The sequence below is a fragment of the Sapajus apella genome, unplaced genomic scaffold, assembly GCF_009761245.1.
Source record: "Sapajus apella isolate SASKATOON/1434 unplaced genomic scaffold, GSC_monkey_1.0 scaffold98, whole genome shotgun sequence".
Lineage (NCBI taxonomy): Eukaryota > Metazoa > Chordata > Mammalia > Primates > Cebidae > Sapajus > Sapajus apella.
In genome coordinates this window covers 6,255,589-6,273,381 of record NW_022437038.1, presented here as the reverse complement: position 1 = coordinate 6,273,381, position 17,793 = coordinate 6,255,589, and the positions used below count along the sequence as shown (strand labels likewise).

The 17,793-nt window shown below is 40.1% G+C and overlaps 1 protein-coding gene across 1 annotated transcript in view; it reads left to right on the top strand.

Annotated features, from left to right (window-relative positions):
- PCDH19 (protocadherin 19) overlaps positions 1-17,793 on the top strand; it is a 120,729-nt gene that overhangs the window by 44,537 nt on the left and 58,399 nt on the right. The window contains 1 exon segment of the mRNA XM_032257766.1: positions 17,602-17,660. Within this exon segment, the coding sequence (XP_032113657.1) occupies positions 17,602-17,660 (59 nt within the window).

Genomic DNA, 17,793 nt, shown 5'->3' with positions numbered 1-17,793 from the left:
AGATGCTTCTATGTAGTAGAGGGCAAGTCTCTTGACCTTGTCTGTAATGCTGTTAATGGGGTTAATAATACTTATTTAGCTCATAAAGGCAGCCGGGGAATTAAATAGTTAATGTTGTTTAAAGGGCTTTGAGAAAAAGAAATGGCAAATTCTTGTGTATTGCGTCTATTTTCAAATGCTATTTTTTTTTATTGTACTTTAAGTTCAGGGGTACATGTGCAGATCATGCAGGATTGTTGCATAGGTACATGTATGCCAATGTGGTTTTCTGCCTCCATCCCCCCATCACCCATACTATATCTGGCATTTCTCCCCATGTTATCCCTCCCGATCTTCCCCAACCCCTGCTGTCCCTCCCCTAGCCCACCCCAACAGACCCCAGTGCGTGATGTTCCCCTCCCTGTGTCCATGTGTTCTCATTGTTCAACACCTGCCTATGAGTGAGACCATGCGGTGTTTGAGTTTCTGTTCTTGTGTCAGTTTGCTGAGAATAATGGTTTCCAGATTCATCCATGTCCCTGCAAAGAATACAGACTCATCATTTTTTATGGCTGCATAGTATTCCATGGTGTATATGTGCCACATTTTCCCTGTCCAGTCTATTGTCGATGGGCATTTGGGTTGGTTCCAGGTCTTTACTATTGTAAACAGTGCCACAATGAACACATGTGTGCAGGTGTCTTTATAATAGAATGATTATAATCCTTTGGGTATATACCCAGTAATGGGATTGCTGGGTCAAATGGAATTTCTATTTCTAGGTCCTTGAGGAAGCACCACACTGTCTTCCACATGGTTGAACTAGTTTACACTCCCACCAACAGTGTAAAAGTGTTCCTATTTCTCCACATCCTCTCCAGCATCTGTCGTCTCCAGATTTTTTAATGATCGTCATTATAACTGGCATAAGGTGGTATCTCAGTGTGGTTTTGATTTGCATTTCTGTAATAATCAGTGATGATGAGCATTTTTCATATGTTTGTTGGCCTCATATATGTCTTCTTTTCAAAAGTGTCTGTTTATATCCTTTGCCCACTTTTGGATGGGTTTGTTTGTTTTTTTCTTGTAAATCTGTTTTAATTCTTTGTAGATTCTGGATATTAGCCCTTTGTCAGATGGGTAGATTGCAAAAATTTTCTCCCATTCTGTTGGTTGCTGGTTCACTCTAATGATTGTTTCCTTTGCTGTACAGAAGCTCTGGAGTTTAATTAGATCCCATTTGTCTATTTTGGCTTTTGTTGCCAATGCTTTTGGTGTTCCTTGCCTATGCCTATGCCTATGTCCTGAATGGTTTTACCTAGGATTTATTCTAGGGTTTTTATGGTGTTAGGTCTTATGTTTAAGTGTTTAATCCATCTGGAGTTAATTTTAGTGTAAGGTGTCAGGAAGGGGCCCAGTTTCTTCTTTCTGCACATGGCTAGCCAGTTTTCCCAACACCATTTATTAAACAGGGAATCCTTTCCCCATTGCTTGTTTTTGTCAGGTTTGTCAAAGATCAGATGATTGTAGATGTGTGGCATTGCCTCCAGGGTCTGTTCTGTTCCATTGATCTATATCTCTGTTTTGGTGCCTGTACCATGCTGTTTTGATTACTGTAGCCTTGTAGTATAGTTTGAAATCAGGTAGTGTGATGCCTCCAGCTTTGTTCTTTTTGCTTAGGATTTTCTTGGCTATATGGGCTCTCTTTTGGCTCCATATGAAGTTTAAGGTGGTTTTTTCCAGTTTTGTGAAGAAGGTCTTTTGTAGTTTGATGGGGAATAAATTACTTTGGGCAGTGTAGCCATTTTCACGTTATTGATTCTTCCTAACCATGAGCATGGAATGTTTCTCCATCTGTTTGTGTCCCCTCTTATTTCGTTGAGCAGTGGTTTGTAGTTCTCCTTGAAGAGGTCCTTCACATCTTTTTTTTAGTTGTATTCCTAGGTATTTTATTCTCTTTGCAGCATCTGTGAATGGGAGTTTGCTCATGATTTGGCTGTCTGTTAGTCTGTTATTGGTGTATAGAAATGCTTGTGATTTCTGCGCACTGCTTTTGTATCCTGAGACTTTGCTGAAGTTGCTGATCAGTTTAAGGAGATATTTAAGGGTCTTCTAAATATACAATCATGTTGTCTGCAAATAGAGACAATTTGACTTCTTCTTTTCCTAATTGAATACCCTTTATTTTTTTTTCTTACCTAATTGCTCTATCTAGAACTTCCAATACTATATTGAGTAGGAGTGGTAAGAGAGGGCATCCTTGTCTAGTGCCAGATTTCAATGAGAATGCTTCCAGTTTTTGCCTGTTCAGTATGATATTGGCTGTAGGTTTGTTGTAAATACCTTTTATTGTTTTGAGATATGTGCCTTCAATACCTAGTTTATTGAGAGTTTTTAGCATAAAGTGCTGTTGAATTTTGTTGAAGGCCTTCTCTGCATCAATTGAGATAATCATGTGGTTTTTGTCTTTGGTTCTGTTTATGTGGTGGATTACGGTTATAGACTTGCATATGTTGAACCAGCCTTGCATCCCCGGGATGAAGCATATTTGATTGTGATGCATAAGGTTTTTGATGTGCTGTTGCAATCGGTTAGCCAGTATTTGATGGAAGATTTTTGCATCTGTGTTCATCATGAATATTGGCGTGAAATTTTCTTTTTTTGTTGAGTCTCTGCCAGGTTTTGGTATCAGGATGATGTTGGTCACATAAAATGATTTGGGAAGGATTACCTCTTTTTGGATTGTTTGGAATAGTTTCAGAAGGAGTGGTACCAGCTCCTCTTTGTACATCTGGTAGAATTCAGCTGTGAACCCATCTGGACCTGGACTTTTTTTGGTTGGCCCTTGTTATTGGTCTATTCAAGGTTTCAACTTCTTGCTGGTTTAGGCTTGGGAGGGTGCAAGTGTCCAGGAATTTATCAATTTCTTCCAGGTTTACTAGTTTATGTGCATAGAGCTGTTTGTAGTAATCTCTGATTGTAGTTTGTATTTCTGTGGAATTAGTGGTGATATCTCTTTTATCATTTTTATTGTGTCTATTTGATTCTTCTCCCTTTTCTTTTTTATTAATCTGGCTAGTGGTCTATTTTGTTGATCTTCTCAAAAAACCAGCTCCTGGATTTATTGTTTTTTTGAAGGGTTTTTTGTTTCTCTATCTCTTTCAGTTTTGCTGTTATCTTAGTTATTTCTTGTCTTCTGCTAGCTTTTGAGTTTTTTTGATCTTGCTCCTCTAGCTCTTTCAATTTTCATGATAGGGTGTCGATTTTAGATCTTTCCTCACTTCTTTTGTGGGCAATTATTGCTATAAATTTCCCTCTTGACACTGCTTTAAATGTGTCCCAGAGATTCTGGTACATTGTGTCTTCATTCTCGTTGGTTTCAAAGAACATCTTTATTTCTGCCCTTCATTTCATTGTTTATCCAGTCAACATTTCAGGAGCAAGTTTTTCAGTTTCCATGAAGCTGTGCAGTTCTGAGTTAGTTTCTTAATTCTGAGTTCTAATTTGATTGCCCTGTGGTCTGAGAGACTGTTTGTTATGATTTCCGTTCTTTTGCATTTGCTGAGGAGTGATTTACTTTTGATTATGTGGTCAATCTTAGAGTAGGTGCAATGCAGTGCTAAGAAGAATGTATATTCTGTGAATTTGGGGTGGAGATTTCTGTAGATGTCTATTAGGTCCACTTGGTCCAGATCTGAGTTCACGTCCTGGATATCCTTGTGGATTTTCTGTCTCTTTGATCTGTCTAATATTGACAGTGGAGTGTTAAAGTCTCCCACTATTATTGTGTGGGAGTGCAAGTCTTTTTGTAGGTCGTTAAGAACTTGGTTTATGTACCTGGGTGCTCCTGAATTGGGTGCATATATATTTAGGATCGTTAGCTCTTCTTGATGCATTGATCCTTTTACCATTATGTAATGCCCTTCTTTGTCTCTTTTGATCTTTGTTGGTGTAAAGTCCATTTTATCAGAGACTAGGATTGCAACTCTTGCTTTTTTTTGCTCTCCCTTTGCTTGATAAATCTTCCTCTATCCCTTTATTTTGAGCCTATGTGTGCCCTTGCACATGAGATGGGTTTGCTGAATACAGCACACCAATGGGTCTTGACTTTTTATCCAATTTGCCAGTCTGTGTCTTTTGATTGGGGCATTTAGCCCACTTACATTTAAGGTTAGTATTGTTATTTGTGAATTTGATCCTGCCATTTTGTTGCTAGCTGGATGTTTTGCCCGTTAGTTGACACATTTTCTTTTTCATTGTGTCGATGGTCTTTACCATTTGGTATGTTTTTGGAGTGGCTGGTACTGGTTGTTCCTTTCCTTGTTTAGTGCTGCTTTCAGGAGCTCTTGCAAGGCAGGCCTGGTGGTGATGAACTCTCTCAGCAATTGCTTGTCCATAAAGGATTTTCTTTCTCCTTCACTTATGAAGCTTAGTTTGGCTGGATATGAAATTCTAGGTTGAAAGTTCTTTTCTTTAAGGATGTTGAATATTGGCCCCAACTCTCTTCTGGGTTGTAGGGTTTCTGCCAAGAGATCCTCTGTGAGTCTGATGGACTTCTCTTTGTGGGTAACCTGACCTTTCTCTCTGGCTGCCTGTACCATTTTTTCCTTTAATTTAACCCTGGCGAATCTGACAATTATGTGTCTTGGGGTTGCTGTTCTTGAGGAATATCTTTGTGGTGTTCTCTGTATTTCCTGGATTTGAATCTTGGCCTGCCTTCCTAGGTTGGGGAAGTTCTCCTGGATAATATCCTGAAGAGTGTTTTCCAGCTTGGATTCATTCTCTCTGTCACATTCAGGTACACCTATCAAACGTAGATTAGGTCTTTTCACTTAATACCATATTTCTTGGAGGCTTTATTTCTTTTCACTCTTTTTTCTTTAATCTTGCCTTCTCATTTTATTTCACAGAGTTGATCTTCAGTCTCTGATATCCTTTCTTCTGCTTGGTTGATTCAGCTATTGAAATTTGTGTATGCTTTGTGAAGTTCTTGTGCTGTGTTTTTCAGCTCCATCAAGTCATTTATATTCTTCTCTAAGCTGTTTATTCTAGTTAGCATCTCATCTAACCTTTCTTCTAGGTTCTTAGTTTCTTTGCATTGGGTTAGCACATGCTCTTTTAGCTCTGAGAAGTTTGTTATTACCCACCTTCTGAAGCCTGTTTCTGTCAATTCATCAAATTCATTCTCCATCCATCTTTGATCCCTAGCTGGTGAGGAGTTGTGATCCTTTGGAGGAGGAGAGGCTTTCTGGTTTTTGGTGTTTTCATCCTTTTTGTGCTGGTTTCTTCCCATCTTTATGGATTTATCTACCTTTGGTCTTTGGAGTTGGTGACTTTCGAATGGGGTCTCTGAGTGGACGTCCTTTTTGTTGATGTTGAAGTTATTTCTTTCTGTTTTCTAGTTTTCCTTCTAACCGTCAGGCCCCTCTGCTGTAGGCCTGCTGGAGGTCCACTCCAGACCCTGTTTGTCTGGGGACCACCTACGGGGCCTGAAGTACAGTAAGGGTTGCTGCCAGCTTCTTCTTCTGTTATCTTTGTCCCAGAAGGGTACCTGCCAGATGTCAGCCTGAGCTCTCCTTTATGAGGTGTCTCTTTGGATATACAGGGGTCAGGGAGCTGCTTGAGGAGACAGTCTGTCCCTTATAGGAGCTCAAGTGCTGTGCTGGGAGCTCCGTTGTACCATGCAGAACTGCTGGGCAGGTACTTTTTAAGTCTGCTGCAGCGGAACTCATAACCACCTCTTTTCCCAGGTGCTCTGTCCTAGGAAGGTCGGCTTCATTTATAAGTTCCTGTCATGCTACTGCCTTTTTTCATAGATGCCCTGCCCTGCACAGAGTAGTCTAGTCACAGTCTGTCAGCAGAGGCGTTGCTGAGCTGCCACAGGCTCTGCCCAGCTGCTGTGTGAACTGCCTTTGTAGTGGTGGACTGCCTCAGTAGTGGAGGTCACCCTTCCCACACTGAGCTAGATCATCATGGGTCCAGCTGCACTTGCTGGGAAACTCTCAATCCAGAGTGTTTCAGATAGCTTGTTTTGTGGGGGTGGTACCCACCAAGCCAGATCACCTGGCTCCCTGTCTTTGCCCCCTCCCTTTCAGTTGAATGGTTGGCTCTGTTTCACAGGCGTTCCAGGGACCAGTTGAAATGGCTGCCCAGATTTGTGTGAGTTTCTGTGAGCCAACCCGGCACCGGCTGAAACTGCCATGCTGAAAACTTGTGGCACTTTTCGATCCGGGAATCTCTTGGTCTGTGAGCAGTGAAAATTTGTTTGAAAGTGCAGTGGGCACTCACCCTCTGCATTGTTCTTGCTGGGAACTGCACTCCAGAGCTGCTCCTATTCGGCCGTCTTGGATCCTCCTCTTCAAATCCTAATTCTTATAAGAGGAAGTATCTGCTCCATTGCGGTCATTCAGCACCTCATGAAAGTCTTGCTGGCTGGATGAAAAGGAAAATTCTTCAATTCTGTGCCATGAGATCTGAGAAAATGTAGCTACCTTCAGCCCCAGTTATGAACATGCGTGTCTGTGTTCTCCTCATCTAAAAACATTCTTCTTTTTTATTGGTTTTCTAAGGTTTAGTAGTTTTTCTCTCTTTTGCCATCTTTTATGCTTGCCCTTACTGGTGCAAAATGACTATTGTGTTTCCGCTGTGGGGGGATATGAACCCTTTTTATAACAGCCAGTTAGATATTCTGGAAGTCTTTGTGATAAAATATTTCATAGAAATACAAGGTGCTTTGGTAATTGTTCTGTTGGTGCCTTGCGTAACTGCATTACAGATTTCTACGACTCTGGCAGTTTCAAGATGCTGTTACTAGTAGCCACTTTGTGAGGTGTAATTATGGCTTTCTGTGCATGGTTGCCAGCACTCTCATGTCAGGTAGCAGCCTTTTGCTTAATCTCTATTTTAAATCAGATCAAATTCTAACCCACCCTCATCCCTCCTCATCCCCCTTCTCAAATAAAATGAGAAGCACTGTGAGAATTTGGGAGAAGGACAGGTGGGCTGTTTTAGAGAATGAGTAAACATTTCTATTATTATTTTTCAGTCATCTTCTTATTGCTTCTCAGTTATGGTTTACAAAGCGATGCCAAAGTGTGAGATCTATCTTGCCTCCAATGCTGATTTGCTACAATGCTTAAGTCACTAGAAACTGGAGGCTCCTGTGGGTTTCCTTCTGTGCCTAATAATTTCAACAGAGCCAAATGCCCTTTATTTACTACAGTCATAATTAGAGGGCTGCCAGTGTTAAGCAACCATGGAATCTGAGATTGACAAATGTTTACTGTGCCTCATTAAATTTGAAATGAGCACTTAAAGGTCAGAAATAAATAATCTGTTTATACTTTTGTGACAATAACTATAAGTGAATGCTGTGTGTACATATCCTTGACTCTACTCATTTCAGCACACTGGGACACCCCTCTGTTTGCCAAGGCAGTAGTATCTGCAACAAAAGAGAACTATGGTAGGTTTCATTGATCACAAACAAGAAAATGATCCATTGTATTGTATCTAATTAGAAAACATCAATATTAGAAGCTAATGCATTCACCATTTCCAAGAGGGTCTGTCAGTTGATTGTTTTTTGTCAGCATGATCACATTTTACAGGCTTGAGCAACAAGCTGGTACAAGGGAAATGAATTTAGAATGATATGCCAAAGGCTGTTGCTCCTTCGGTCTTAAATAAGCTTGTAGAGGCAACTGGGTTTTTAGTGGCACATAATATAAATAATGGGATTGGGGTTGGAACAGAATTTGGGGGTGTTGTTTTGGCCCAAAAGCACAAGGCCACCCGCTGCTTTCTCTCCAAATATTTTGAAAGTCTTTTCAGCTGACAAAGCTAGCTCAATAGAAATTGTACTTTGCATACTCTGTAGGCAGTCAGGGCTCTGTAGCTAGTAAGTGGCAGAGAATTGAGGCACTGATAAAATAGAATTTAGCAGAAAGGAATGGATCAGCTTAGGTTCTGAGGATGCTGGTCCTTCTCTGGGCCAGACGGGCTCAAAGGTAGGCTGGATCCAGGATTGCTCATACTGTGGATTCCTGGATCCCATTGCTTGTGGGAGATTAGACACACACACACACACACACACACACACACACACACACACACACACACGTATATGTGTGTAAATATATGTATATCATGTATATGTATATATAATGTATATGTATATATGTACACTTATCTGTGTATATATTATGTATATGTATATATGTGTATATTTATTTGAGATGGGCTCTCCCTGTATTGTCCAGGCTGGTCTTGAACTGCTGGCCTCAAGTGATCCTCCAACCTCAGTCTTCCCAGTCACTGGGGTTACAGACATGAGCCACCATGCCCAACCCTCTTGTGGGAGATCTTATATGGGCTTCTTATTGTCGGTTGGACCAGCTTTACCAAATCATAGCTTCTAAAATGGAAACCACCATCATGACTAGTAATCTTACATCTTAGGTCACCTTCTAACTGGTTGCCAGTCTCTCTAAAGGACAACCAAAATGGTCACCAAGGTTTCAGGGAACAAAGTGACTCATTTCTGGATCTCTTGCGCTATGTGACTGGGCCCTCCAGCTAGGTTTGGAGAATGATTTCCAGTTAGTGTGTGCTGAATTTTTTCTTTGTCTAACTGCTGGACTATACACTCCTGACCCTTTCACCAGAAGTAGCCAAGGAAATCACTCAGAGAAACACAGGTAGGAAGCAGGCTAATCACTTCCCTGATGTTACTGTTTTCTGATTGCTTCCTATCCCAGTAGCAGAAAATGCCAAGAACAGTGCTCCTGGGGTTTCTCTTATTGTCCTTATTGTTGCTGCATGCTCTAGCTGAGTTAGTACTTAATGTGGCTGTAGCACTTAACCTGTGTGTTTGTTTTCATGGCTCTTTCAGGGGGAAATAACAGTTGGCACTTGCCTGTAAAGTGCTTTGATATTTGGGGATGAAAGGCATTCTGTGCCTGCAAAATAGCTTTAATGTGTTGTAGTTACATATTTGGGAGGGTGATTGGACTCCTGAATTTGTTCCACTGGCAAATGTGGTTGAGAGCTATTTGGTTCTCCATTAAGTTCTGTTTACATGGGATTAAAGAGTTTGACTTACATGACTGGATTTTTCATTTTATTTGCTCTTAAATTACTCTTACTCATACTGAGATATTGTTGATTTTGTATTTGTACATATAATAGTCATTAACTGGTCCCAGAGAGCTTTCTATAAGCAGATACTATTTCAGAGTGCACTATGCCCCACAAAGGACTTAGAAAAGGGTCGAGAGCCTTCTTCAGAAGCCTGTATTTGTTTAATGGTATGGTGTTTAGGCTCGTGTTTCAGCAGGCTTTGAATTGTATGGATTACTGCAGACAGCTGCTAGGTTTCTCAAGGAGGCCTTTGTAGTGAAATTCAAAACTAGGTTGCTCTTCTAAAGGCATAACTTTGACCCAAAGATGAGAGCAAAGAAAAGTGCTTTTCCTAAGCCATCTTTGCCACTTCTAGGTAGTGTGACCATATCAATGGTGCTAGTGAAACAATAAGAGTGATGTGACGACAGGCTGCTAGGAGGGGAATTCTTTCAATTTAATTTGTTGAATGATAAGCACATGGCCTATATTTCTCATTAATAGCCCTGTCCTGATAGTCACTGGGATGCTGGAGTTGTTTACCACCTATAGAAAAGTAGCTGCCACACTGTCAGTCTGTGACTCAGAGGTCTACATTCTGGTGAACCCTCATATTCTCACAGAAACGTTACCTATTTGGGTTTGGGAACACTATCATATGTTGTCACCACCATTCCTAGAGATGTAGCAGGACTGATAGAGTTAGATAGGCAGAAAGCACTTAACTGTGCCATCTTATCCCTTTCAGCTATATATAGGCTATTGTGTATTTATAAGGTAGTAGTTGGGAGTACTAACAGTGAACAAATTGTAACTACAGAAGGCAGTGTGCAGAATGGATGCTTTCTGAAGAAGTAGAACCACCTTGGCCTAATAAACTTGGTCACCTGCCTTAATTGTGATAAGTAGCCTTATTCTTAATCCCGTCCATCTCTTCTCTGATCATTCATCAATGCATTACACAAACACATGCTAAGTGTCTAGCATGGTGGCAGATGGCATAGGGACCTCAAAAGAGAGCTTCCAGTCCCATTGAGAGATGAGCTTACACACTACACATGAAATAATCATAGAACCTGAGGAAATGTATAATTACATTGTACAGTCTGTATAAAAAGTGCTGAGAAAATGCTAAGCAATGTGGGATAATCAGTGATGGAGATATATTAGAAATGAGGGAAATTAGATGGCTTGGGTCGGATGACTGCTTAGCTAAGGACTTCATTTAGATTTAATGCTAATTACAACAAGGAGCTACTGTAAGATTTTGAAAAGAGAAGTGATGTGATGAAAATAGTGGGTGAGGAAGATTATCCAAACAACATTTTGCAGAATAGGCTAGAACAAATGAAGGAGAGAAAACAATGACACAAGGTGATGAAGGCTGTGGAAATGGAGCCTAAAGGACAGACATGTGAGCTATTTTTAAGAACTTTATGAATTGTATAACCTATTTGATAGGATAGGGGGGTTTCTTGCCTTTTTTGATGTGGGTTATGTACATATGACACATATGAGGGCCAAATTCTCCTATGTGAGCCACCTGTGGTCATCAAGCTATTAGGGTGTTATTTAGTTCTATAAAGTAGCAGTGCAATTCTCCAAGTTGCATTCCAGTAGCCTGTGTACAAGTATATGCATGTATCTGCAGGTAGATAGGTGCCAGTCTGTGTGTGTGTATTTAGCTAAATGTCTGACATTTGATCATCTCTGGTCAAAGATCCATTAGTTTGTGAGCCCCTTGAAGGTGCAGGCTATGTCTTTTTTTTTTTTTTAAATTGTACTTTAAGTTCTGGGGTACATGTGCAGATCTTACAGGATTGTTGCCTAGGTACCCACATGCCATGGTGGCTTGCTGTCTCCATCCCCCTGTCACCGATATCAGGCATTTCTCCCAGTGTTATCCCTCCCCAACCTCCCCACCCCCTGCTGTCCCTCCCTTAGTCCCCACCCCTCAACAGACCCTAGTGTGTGATGTTCCCCTCCCTGTGCCCATGTGTTCTCATTGTTCAACACCCACCTATGAGTGAGGACATGTGGTGTTTGGTTTACTGTTCTTGTGTCAGTTTGCTGAGAATGATGGTTTCCAGATTCATCCATGTCCCTACAAAGCACACGAGCTCATCAGAGTTTAGTTCATTCTTACTGGATAGATAAATGAATAAATTAAGAATCACCTTGTTTTAGAAGCCTAGAATTGTTGGAGCTTGAAGGGAACATGAAGTCCTTTTGGTTATTCACCTCATTTTAAATATAGATAAATTAAGGACTCAAGAGTGTTACCGTGATTTATTCAAGGTCATCAGTAAGTTAGGGACAATCCTAGGGAAAGAATCCAGCTGTCCCCACTATACCACATTGCTTTCTGTAGTCAAACTGTGTGTGTGTGTGTGTGTGTGTGTGTGTGTGTAAGAGAGAGAGAGAGAGAGAGAGAGAGAGAGAGAGAGAGAGAGAGAGAGATTGAGAGAGAAATAGAGAAAGAAACAGAGAGACAGAGAGAGAGGGAGAGAATTAGGGCTGGCATGTGTGGGGAGCATACAACTGACAATAAGTGTGGTTAGTAGGAGTTTACCTAGCTTGTTTTCTAGTTCAGGGCAAATATGAACTTTCTAATGATGGCAGCTGGGGGTGGTGCCTTTTATTCCATCTTCACTAATTCCTGCTTCAGCTGCTGCTGTCTGGATGGATGAGTCTTTGAATATACATTTTAGCTGGAGGCATGTCGGCTTTATTTTTATATAGAATTTACATATTCATTTTTTATGTGTTGGGGGTAGGAAGTAGGCAAAAACCATTTATTATCTCATTTCCAAAAATCAGCTTTGTGAGGAGATGGCCATTTGAACATCTAAAACAGCAACCAGCTTTAGAAAAGGTTATGGGTCTTTTCATCATTGATCAATAGGCACAAATATCACTATTGGAAGTCAGCAGTTAAAAAAAGAAGCAGCATTTTATAATCACTTTGTTGTGTAGCTGATACGGGATTCCAGTTTTCCTGTTTTGATTGCTAAAATTACTTAAGACTTAAAAACTTTTAAAAATTAGGTAGCAAATTACAGTTATAATGCTTTTCAGCTTGATGAGACCCTAAAAGTATAACTTGAAAGTATCATTCATTTTCAAATGAAAATCTAAAGATTTGAGTAAACTCTGTTTTAATCCTAGTGTCTGCAACCTTATTTTTGCTTGGTATAGTGACCTGGGATTTGTGCCACTGGGAAAAGAGTCTAGTCCTGGATATCTGCATTTATTGGGCTTCTTTTTCCTTAGGGTTGAAGTCTCTTTGGTGATAAATGTGGTGCTGAGAGAGCTGCAGTCACTCTTCTAGAGACGAGGGCATGATTCAGTGAACTGTAAAAGTAATGCAAAATGACAATTAAAGTAGGGCATTCTCTGGTACCTTGCGGGCCTGACAAAGTGGAAGTATTTGACTTATGATATGTCAGACTTATTAACATAGAAATATAATAACATATTCCCCACCCAAGCATCTTACTAGAAACCTCCCATATCCAGAAGGGAGCTGAGAACAGCAGGTAGTAAGTAAAGCAAGCTTCCAAGCAGCTAACAAACAAACACACAAACAAAAACCAAAACACTGCACAGAAGTCCATATATTAAAGAGTATGTAATTTCCCCCTTTAGGGCCACAACATCTCAGCCCTCTATGCAGAACTTTACAACTCTTTTTTTCTAGACATAAATATAATTATATAGTTTCTAATAACACAGTAGAGTAAAAGTGTCAAACTTGAAATGGAAGAAAAGCTACTTTTGTTACACCAATGGCACTGAAAAGTTAAAAACCCCATGTTTAATAGAAGGTTGGTGATGATCCTATGTTAAAAATCAAAGACAAGAAAAAGAGCCACAACAGTTTAGGTTTATTGAGTATACAGGCAAAACCTGCATGGTGTAATAATTTATGTTTATAAAGATGCTCCTAAGTAACCAATAAGAGGTCAAATTATGTTTTTTATACCCTATTTTAAGGAATGCAACCTTGCAATATGTTTCAGAACAAGGCAGGTGGTTAAAATTTTAAATCAAAATTTTAGTTCTTAAAAGAGAATGCACTAAGCTATCTGGAAAACTGAGCTGTCCAGAATTATTTATTTTTTGAGATTTTTTTTAAAAAAATCAAAATGTTATTAAACCTCGGTCAAGTGAGACACTTTCAGTGAATTCCAAGGATAAATAATTCAAATTAGAGAAAGAATTTGTGATAAATATAATAAATAAGAAAGTGACTCTTATTTACCACTGAGATGAAATAAAAAGGTTTGCTCCAGACCCATTTTTTTCTCAATGTCACAATTAGGTTTTTCCAAAGCAAATGTTGTTCTTATCTGTTTGCTGTGTTCTTCTGTTAACCTGGCTGTCTCATTAGAAATGGGGACATTTCCTAGTGAAATTAATGTGACATTTAGAGAAGATTTCCTCCCTCAAATGTTTCATGTTGTTTGCCACTGAGCATACTTAGAGAAGACACTGGAATAATGTGAAGCAAATTTTGATTAAATAAGGCTAACTAGAGCCAATACATTCATGCACGAAAAGAGAAAAGCTCTTGTATTATATCTTAAAGAATGTATTTCTTCTGTGGTTCTTTATCCTATATTGAAACGATCTTGACAGATAATCTGACAGAAGAAGTGACAACTCCTAAACAGCTGGGCTTGCCTTAGAAAATGCAGCACATTTGGTCAGAGCCTGTGGTCAGTCCTTTGCTCAAGACAATTGTTTGCCACCCTGAAGGTACACTAAAATTTCCTGGAAAGCTTTATTTAAAAAACCACCCAATGCCTGAGTCCAACTCCAGGCTAGTTGCCTCAGAATCTCTTGGAGTGGGTCCTTGGTGACAGTGTTTTTATTTATTCACACAAAAGAAGATTTTGAGATGATTCTCATGTGTAGTTAGGACCGAGAACCACTGGCTTAAGACATGCAAACTATTCATTAAGAAAATATTTCCTTCTTTAGGATGATCTGAGTCTCATCCTTTGCTCCACCAGAAGTCTGAAAAAATATACTCTCTTAGTGCACAGGAGCTGGGTTTGGGCATATACCTTGAACCAGTGTGAGCTAGAACACTTGATGTCAGTACACATAGACCCATAATATAATAGGCCATCTATGGCCAGTTAACTCAGTTGTTTGGAATGTAGTACTAATGAGGCCAGAATAGTGTATTCTATCCAATTAGAATAATTCTGTTGCATAGATTTTTCCCATAACTGTAACCCAGCTGCCTCACAAAGAGACCTGAGGCAGATTACAAAGACGCAAGACAATGGGTGAATCAGCATAGCCCCATCCATTCTGGGAAAATCGGTTTTAGGAACCTGCCGCATTGACTAGCGCTACTAATTGCATTAGGATGCAGCATAGGACATCTGCCCATGATGGTTTGTGCTGATTTGGGGAATTATATATTTTCATTTGAAGGTCAGGACCTGCAAGAATGGGTGGTTTACTCCTTTGGAATTAAAAAGGAGGAAGAAAGATAGGAAGGTTATAAGCTTCTATGATATTCTCCTCTTTACAGTAGCAGATCATGCCTGGCTGCCCAGGGTTAACTGACCTGTACTGGGGGAAGAATTGTTCAGGTCATTACAAGTAAGCCCTCTAGATTTGTCTCTTCTCAACTTAATGCCAGGGAGTGGGAATTCTCATGATGAGATATATTATGGCATTAGGACCAAGAAGTAGTATTTTCATTAGAGATAAAATGTGCATGGTTTTGCTTCTTTGCATGAACATGTGGTTCTGGCACCATGCCTGGAGGTCAGGTCTCCACGGAGCTTCATATTTGTTGCACAGTGCACACAGGTTCCATGCCTTCATATGCAAAAATATGGAAAATTTTCTACTTGAGAACTGTCTTCTTTAAAGGCAGTAAAGACAGATTCTTTAAATCCAGTAGCTTGGGTTGCTGGAACACCTTATGGTTTTTCTGCAAAGCCAGTATCCTCTAGATTTATTTTTTGTATTTGTGTCTCTTTACGAACCTTCTTGAAAAAATGATTTAGTAAATTTTCAAGATGAGATAGAACATGGATGTGCCACTATTTTATTGCCTGAATGAGCTCAAATTCCTGCTCCTACTTGGAGTTGCATGTTCCATATAAAGCACAGGGATTGGGATTCCTGCCTTTCCTGTCATGGGTCTGATAAACACAGCTGAAATTCTCCTTTGGATTCATGTTCTATTACCCCTGTTTTACAGAGAAGAAAACTGAGACATGCAGGGATTAAGTAATTTGCCCAAGATCACAGACTGAAATGAATATTTGAACTGCTGAGTGCTTAATCAATTCCCTGTTTTAACAGATGTATTAGTCCATTCTTACATTGCTTTAAAGAAATAACTGAGACTGGGTAATTTTATAAAGAAAAGTGGTTTAATTGGCTTATGGTTCTGCAGACTGTACAGGAGGCATGATGCTGATATCTCCTTGGCTTCTGCAGGGGTCTCAGTAAACTTACAATTATGGTGGAAGGTTAAGGGGGAGCAGGCATGTAACATGGTCAGAGTAGCAAGAGAGAGAGAGATGGGGAAGAAATGCTACACACTTTTAAACAACCAGATCTCATGAGGACTCACTCACTGTAGAGAGGACATTACCAAGAGGGATGGTGCTAAACCATTATGAGAAATTGCCACGATGATCAAGTCACTTCCCACCAGGCCCCATCTCCAACATTTGGGATTATAATTCAACATGAGATTTGGATGGGGACACAGGTTCAAACCACATCAACAGGGTAGCATAAGTTTTGTGGAGTAGTGAACTTCTCACTTGTTAAATTATATATTGTACTGAATATCATAGATAAACACATTTAACCAACATCATTTTTACCTGTTATGTTGGTACAATGAATTAACTCGAGTGTTTGTTGGTTGACTGACTGAAGGATAAAGTTCTTCCAGCAAATACTTGGATTATATTCCTAACAGAGCTTTAAGTTTGCTTCCTCTTCCTGTTTGTGACAATTTCAGCATTCACTCTCTATGAAGAAACCAGAAATGAACTGACCCTTTTGATTTTTAGTCTCCCAACCCATGCTTCCAATAGCATTAAAAATTGCTTGAGTTTACATTAAAAAGGGGATATAAAAGTCTAGATAAAAGCAGTGTGAGTAGATATTATACAGTCCATCTTCAAACGAGGGGCATGGGTGGGTGCATGAACGTACCTGTGTAAGTGCAGAGCAATGTTGGGGTTTAGTTTCCTTCTAAATACCCTCTTACACATTCACCATCCCTCTTCCTACCTATTGTAGGCCCTTGGGGCCTTTACCCTTACTGCTGGCTATTTGGTGCCCATGTAGTAGCTGGATCTGCTATTGCCTGTTCTGTTTTCTTCTCCATCAAACCATGAGCTCCTTGGAAGCAAGAGCAGCATTTAGGAGCCTAGAGAGTTAGTATCTGACAGGTAGAGCTCTGAGAGGAATCTGCTCTTTTGTTTGCTAGACGGCAATTGTGTTTCCTTTTCCAAGCACTCATAATTTCAGAAGGCTCCTAAGGAAAGGTGGGAATGGTTGAGATTTCTAGTGGGATGGCAAGAGTGGGGGCGATGTGTTTGGGTAATTTCTAGATCATACAATGGTTCAAGAAGAGTAGTACTTTCGTGCTGGGGATGAGATCCACTTTACTAGAACATTCAGTTACTTCAGTGTCAACTTTTCTCTGGATTTCACCCCTTCTGAGGCTTTTCCCCTCAGTTCTCCCAACCTCTGGGTGATCATAAGCTGCTTTTTCATCACTTTCATCTGGCAGGTATTCTGCATTTGCTTTTATAAAGCCATTGCTCCAGCAGTCTGCTGTAACCAGATTAAACAGTGGTGTTCTAATGACAGGAGCTGAGACAGGGGTTTGCTTGCAAACTTCATGTTTCACATGAAAGGCTTTGGCACCCCCTGTGGACTGCTCTTCACCCTGTTTTAGGCTTAATTCTTGTTTGCCTTTGTATCTGGGCTAAAACAAAGGCCTTCCTGTATAACCAGTGCTGAGCAAATGTCTTGAAACAAAGGGAAGTGCAGAGTTTAAATCCACAGTGGGGGATTACCTTGCCTGCATTTCCATATCTTTGGAATAAATATTTTAACATGTTAATTATCTACTACTAATAAAAATACCTTTGAACTTCCAGTCAATTTGATGGGCATAGAATTGTCTCCACTGGGGAATGGGAAGCAATTAGTTTCTGTGAAGATTGTAGGTCATGTTGTCTCTTCTCAGTAAGTGGTTGCATGGTCAGTAGCCAGTCATATTCTGTTTGTGCCAAGGCTGCCTTGGTCTGCAGGGGGGAGCTGCTGCCTCCACGGAGCCCCTAGGGCCTGAAGGAGGCAGAGGCTGCTGCTCCACTGTGGCCTTGGATTCCAATTCACTCACCGCTTCTTAGCCCAGAAACAATATTCCTTCTAAGTAGGACAGTTAAGACTCTACTTATAAATCATCCAATCTTTTTAATTTTTTTCTTCTCATTGCAGACTGAAAACTATTCTTTTGACTCCAACTACGTGAATAGCCGAGCCCATTTAATCAAAAGGTATGTTGGTTTGCTTGCTTATTGCTACAACTAACCTTGATTTCACATTAAAAAGCAAAACATATTAAAGTTTTTAAATCGTATTTTTCTGGGATTTAAAAATGAATGCCTAACCTACTTATTGCAGGAAGTT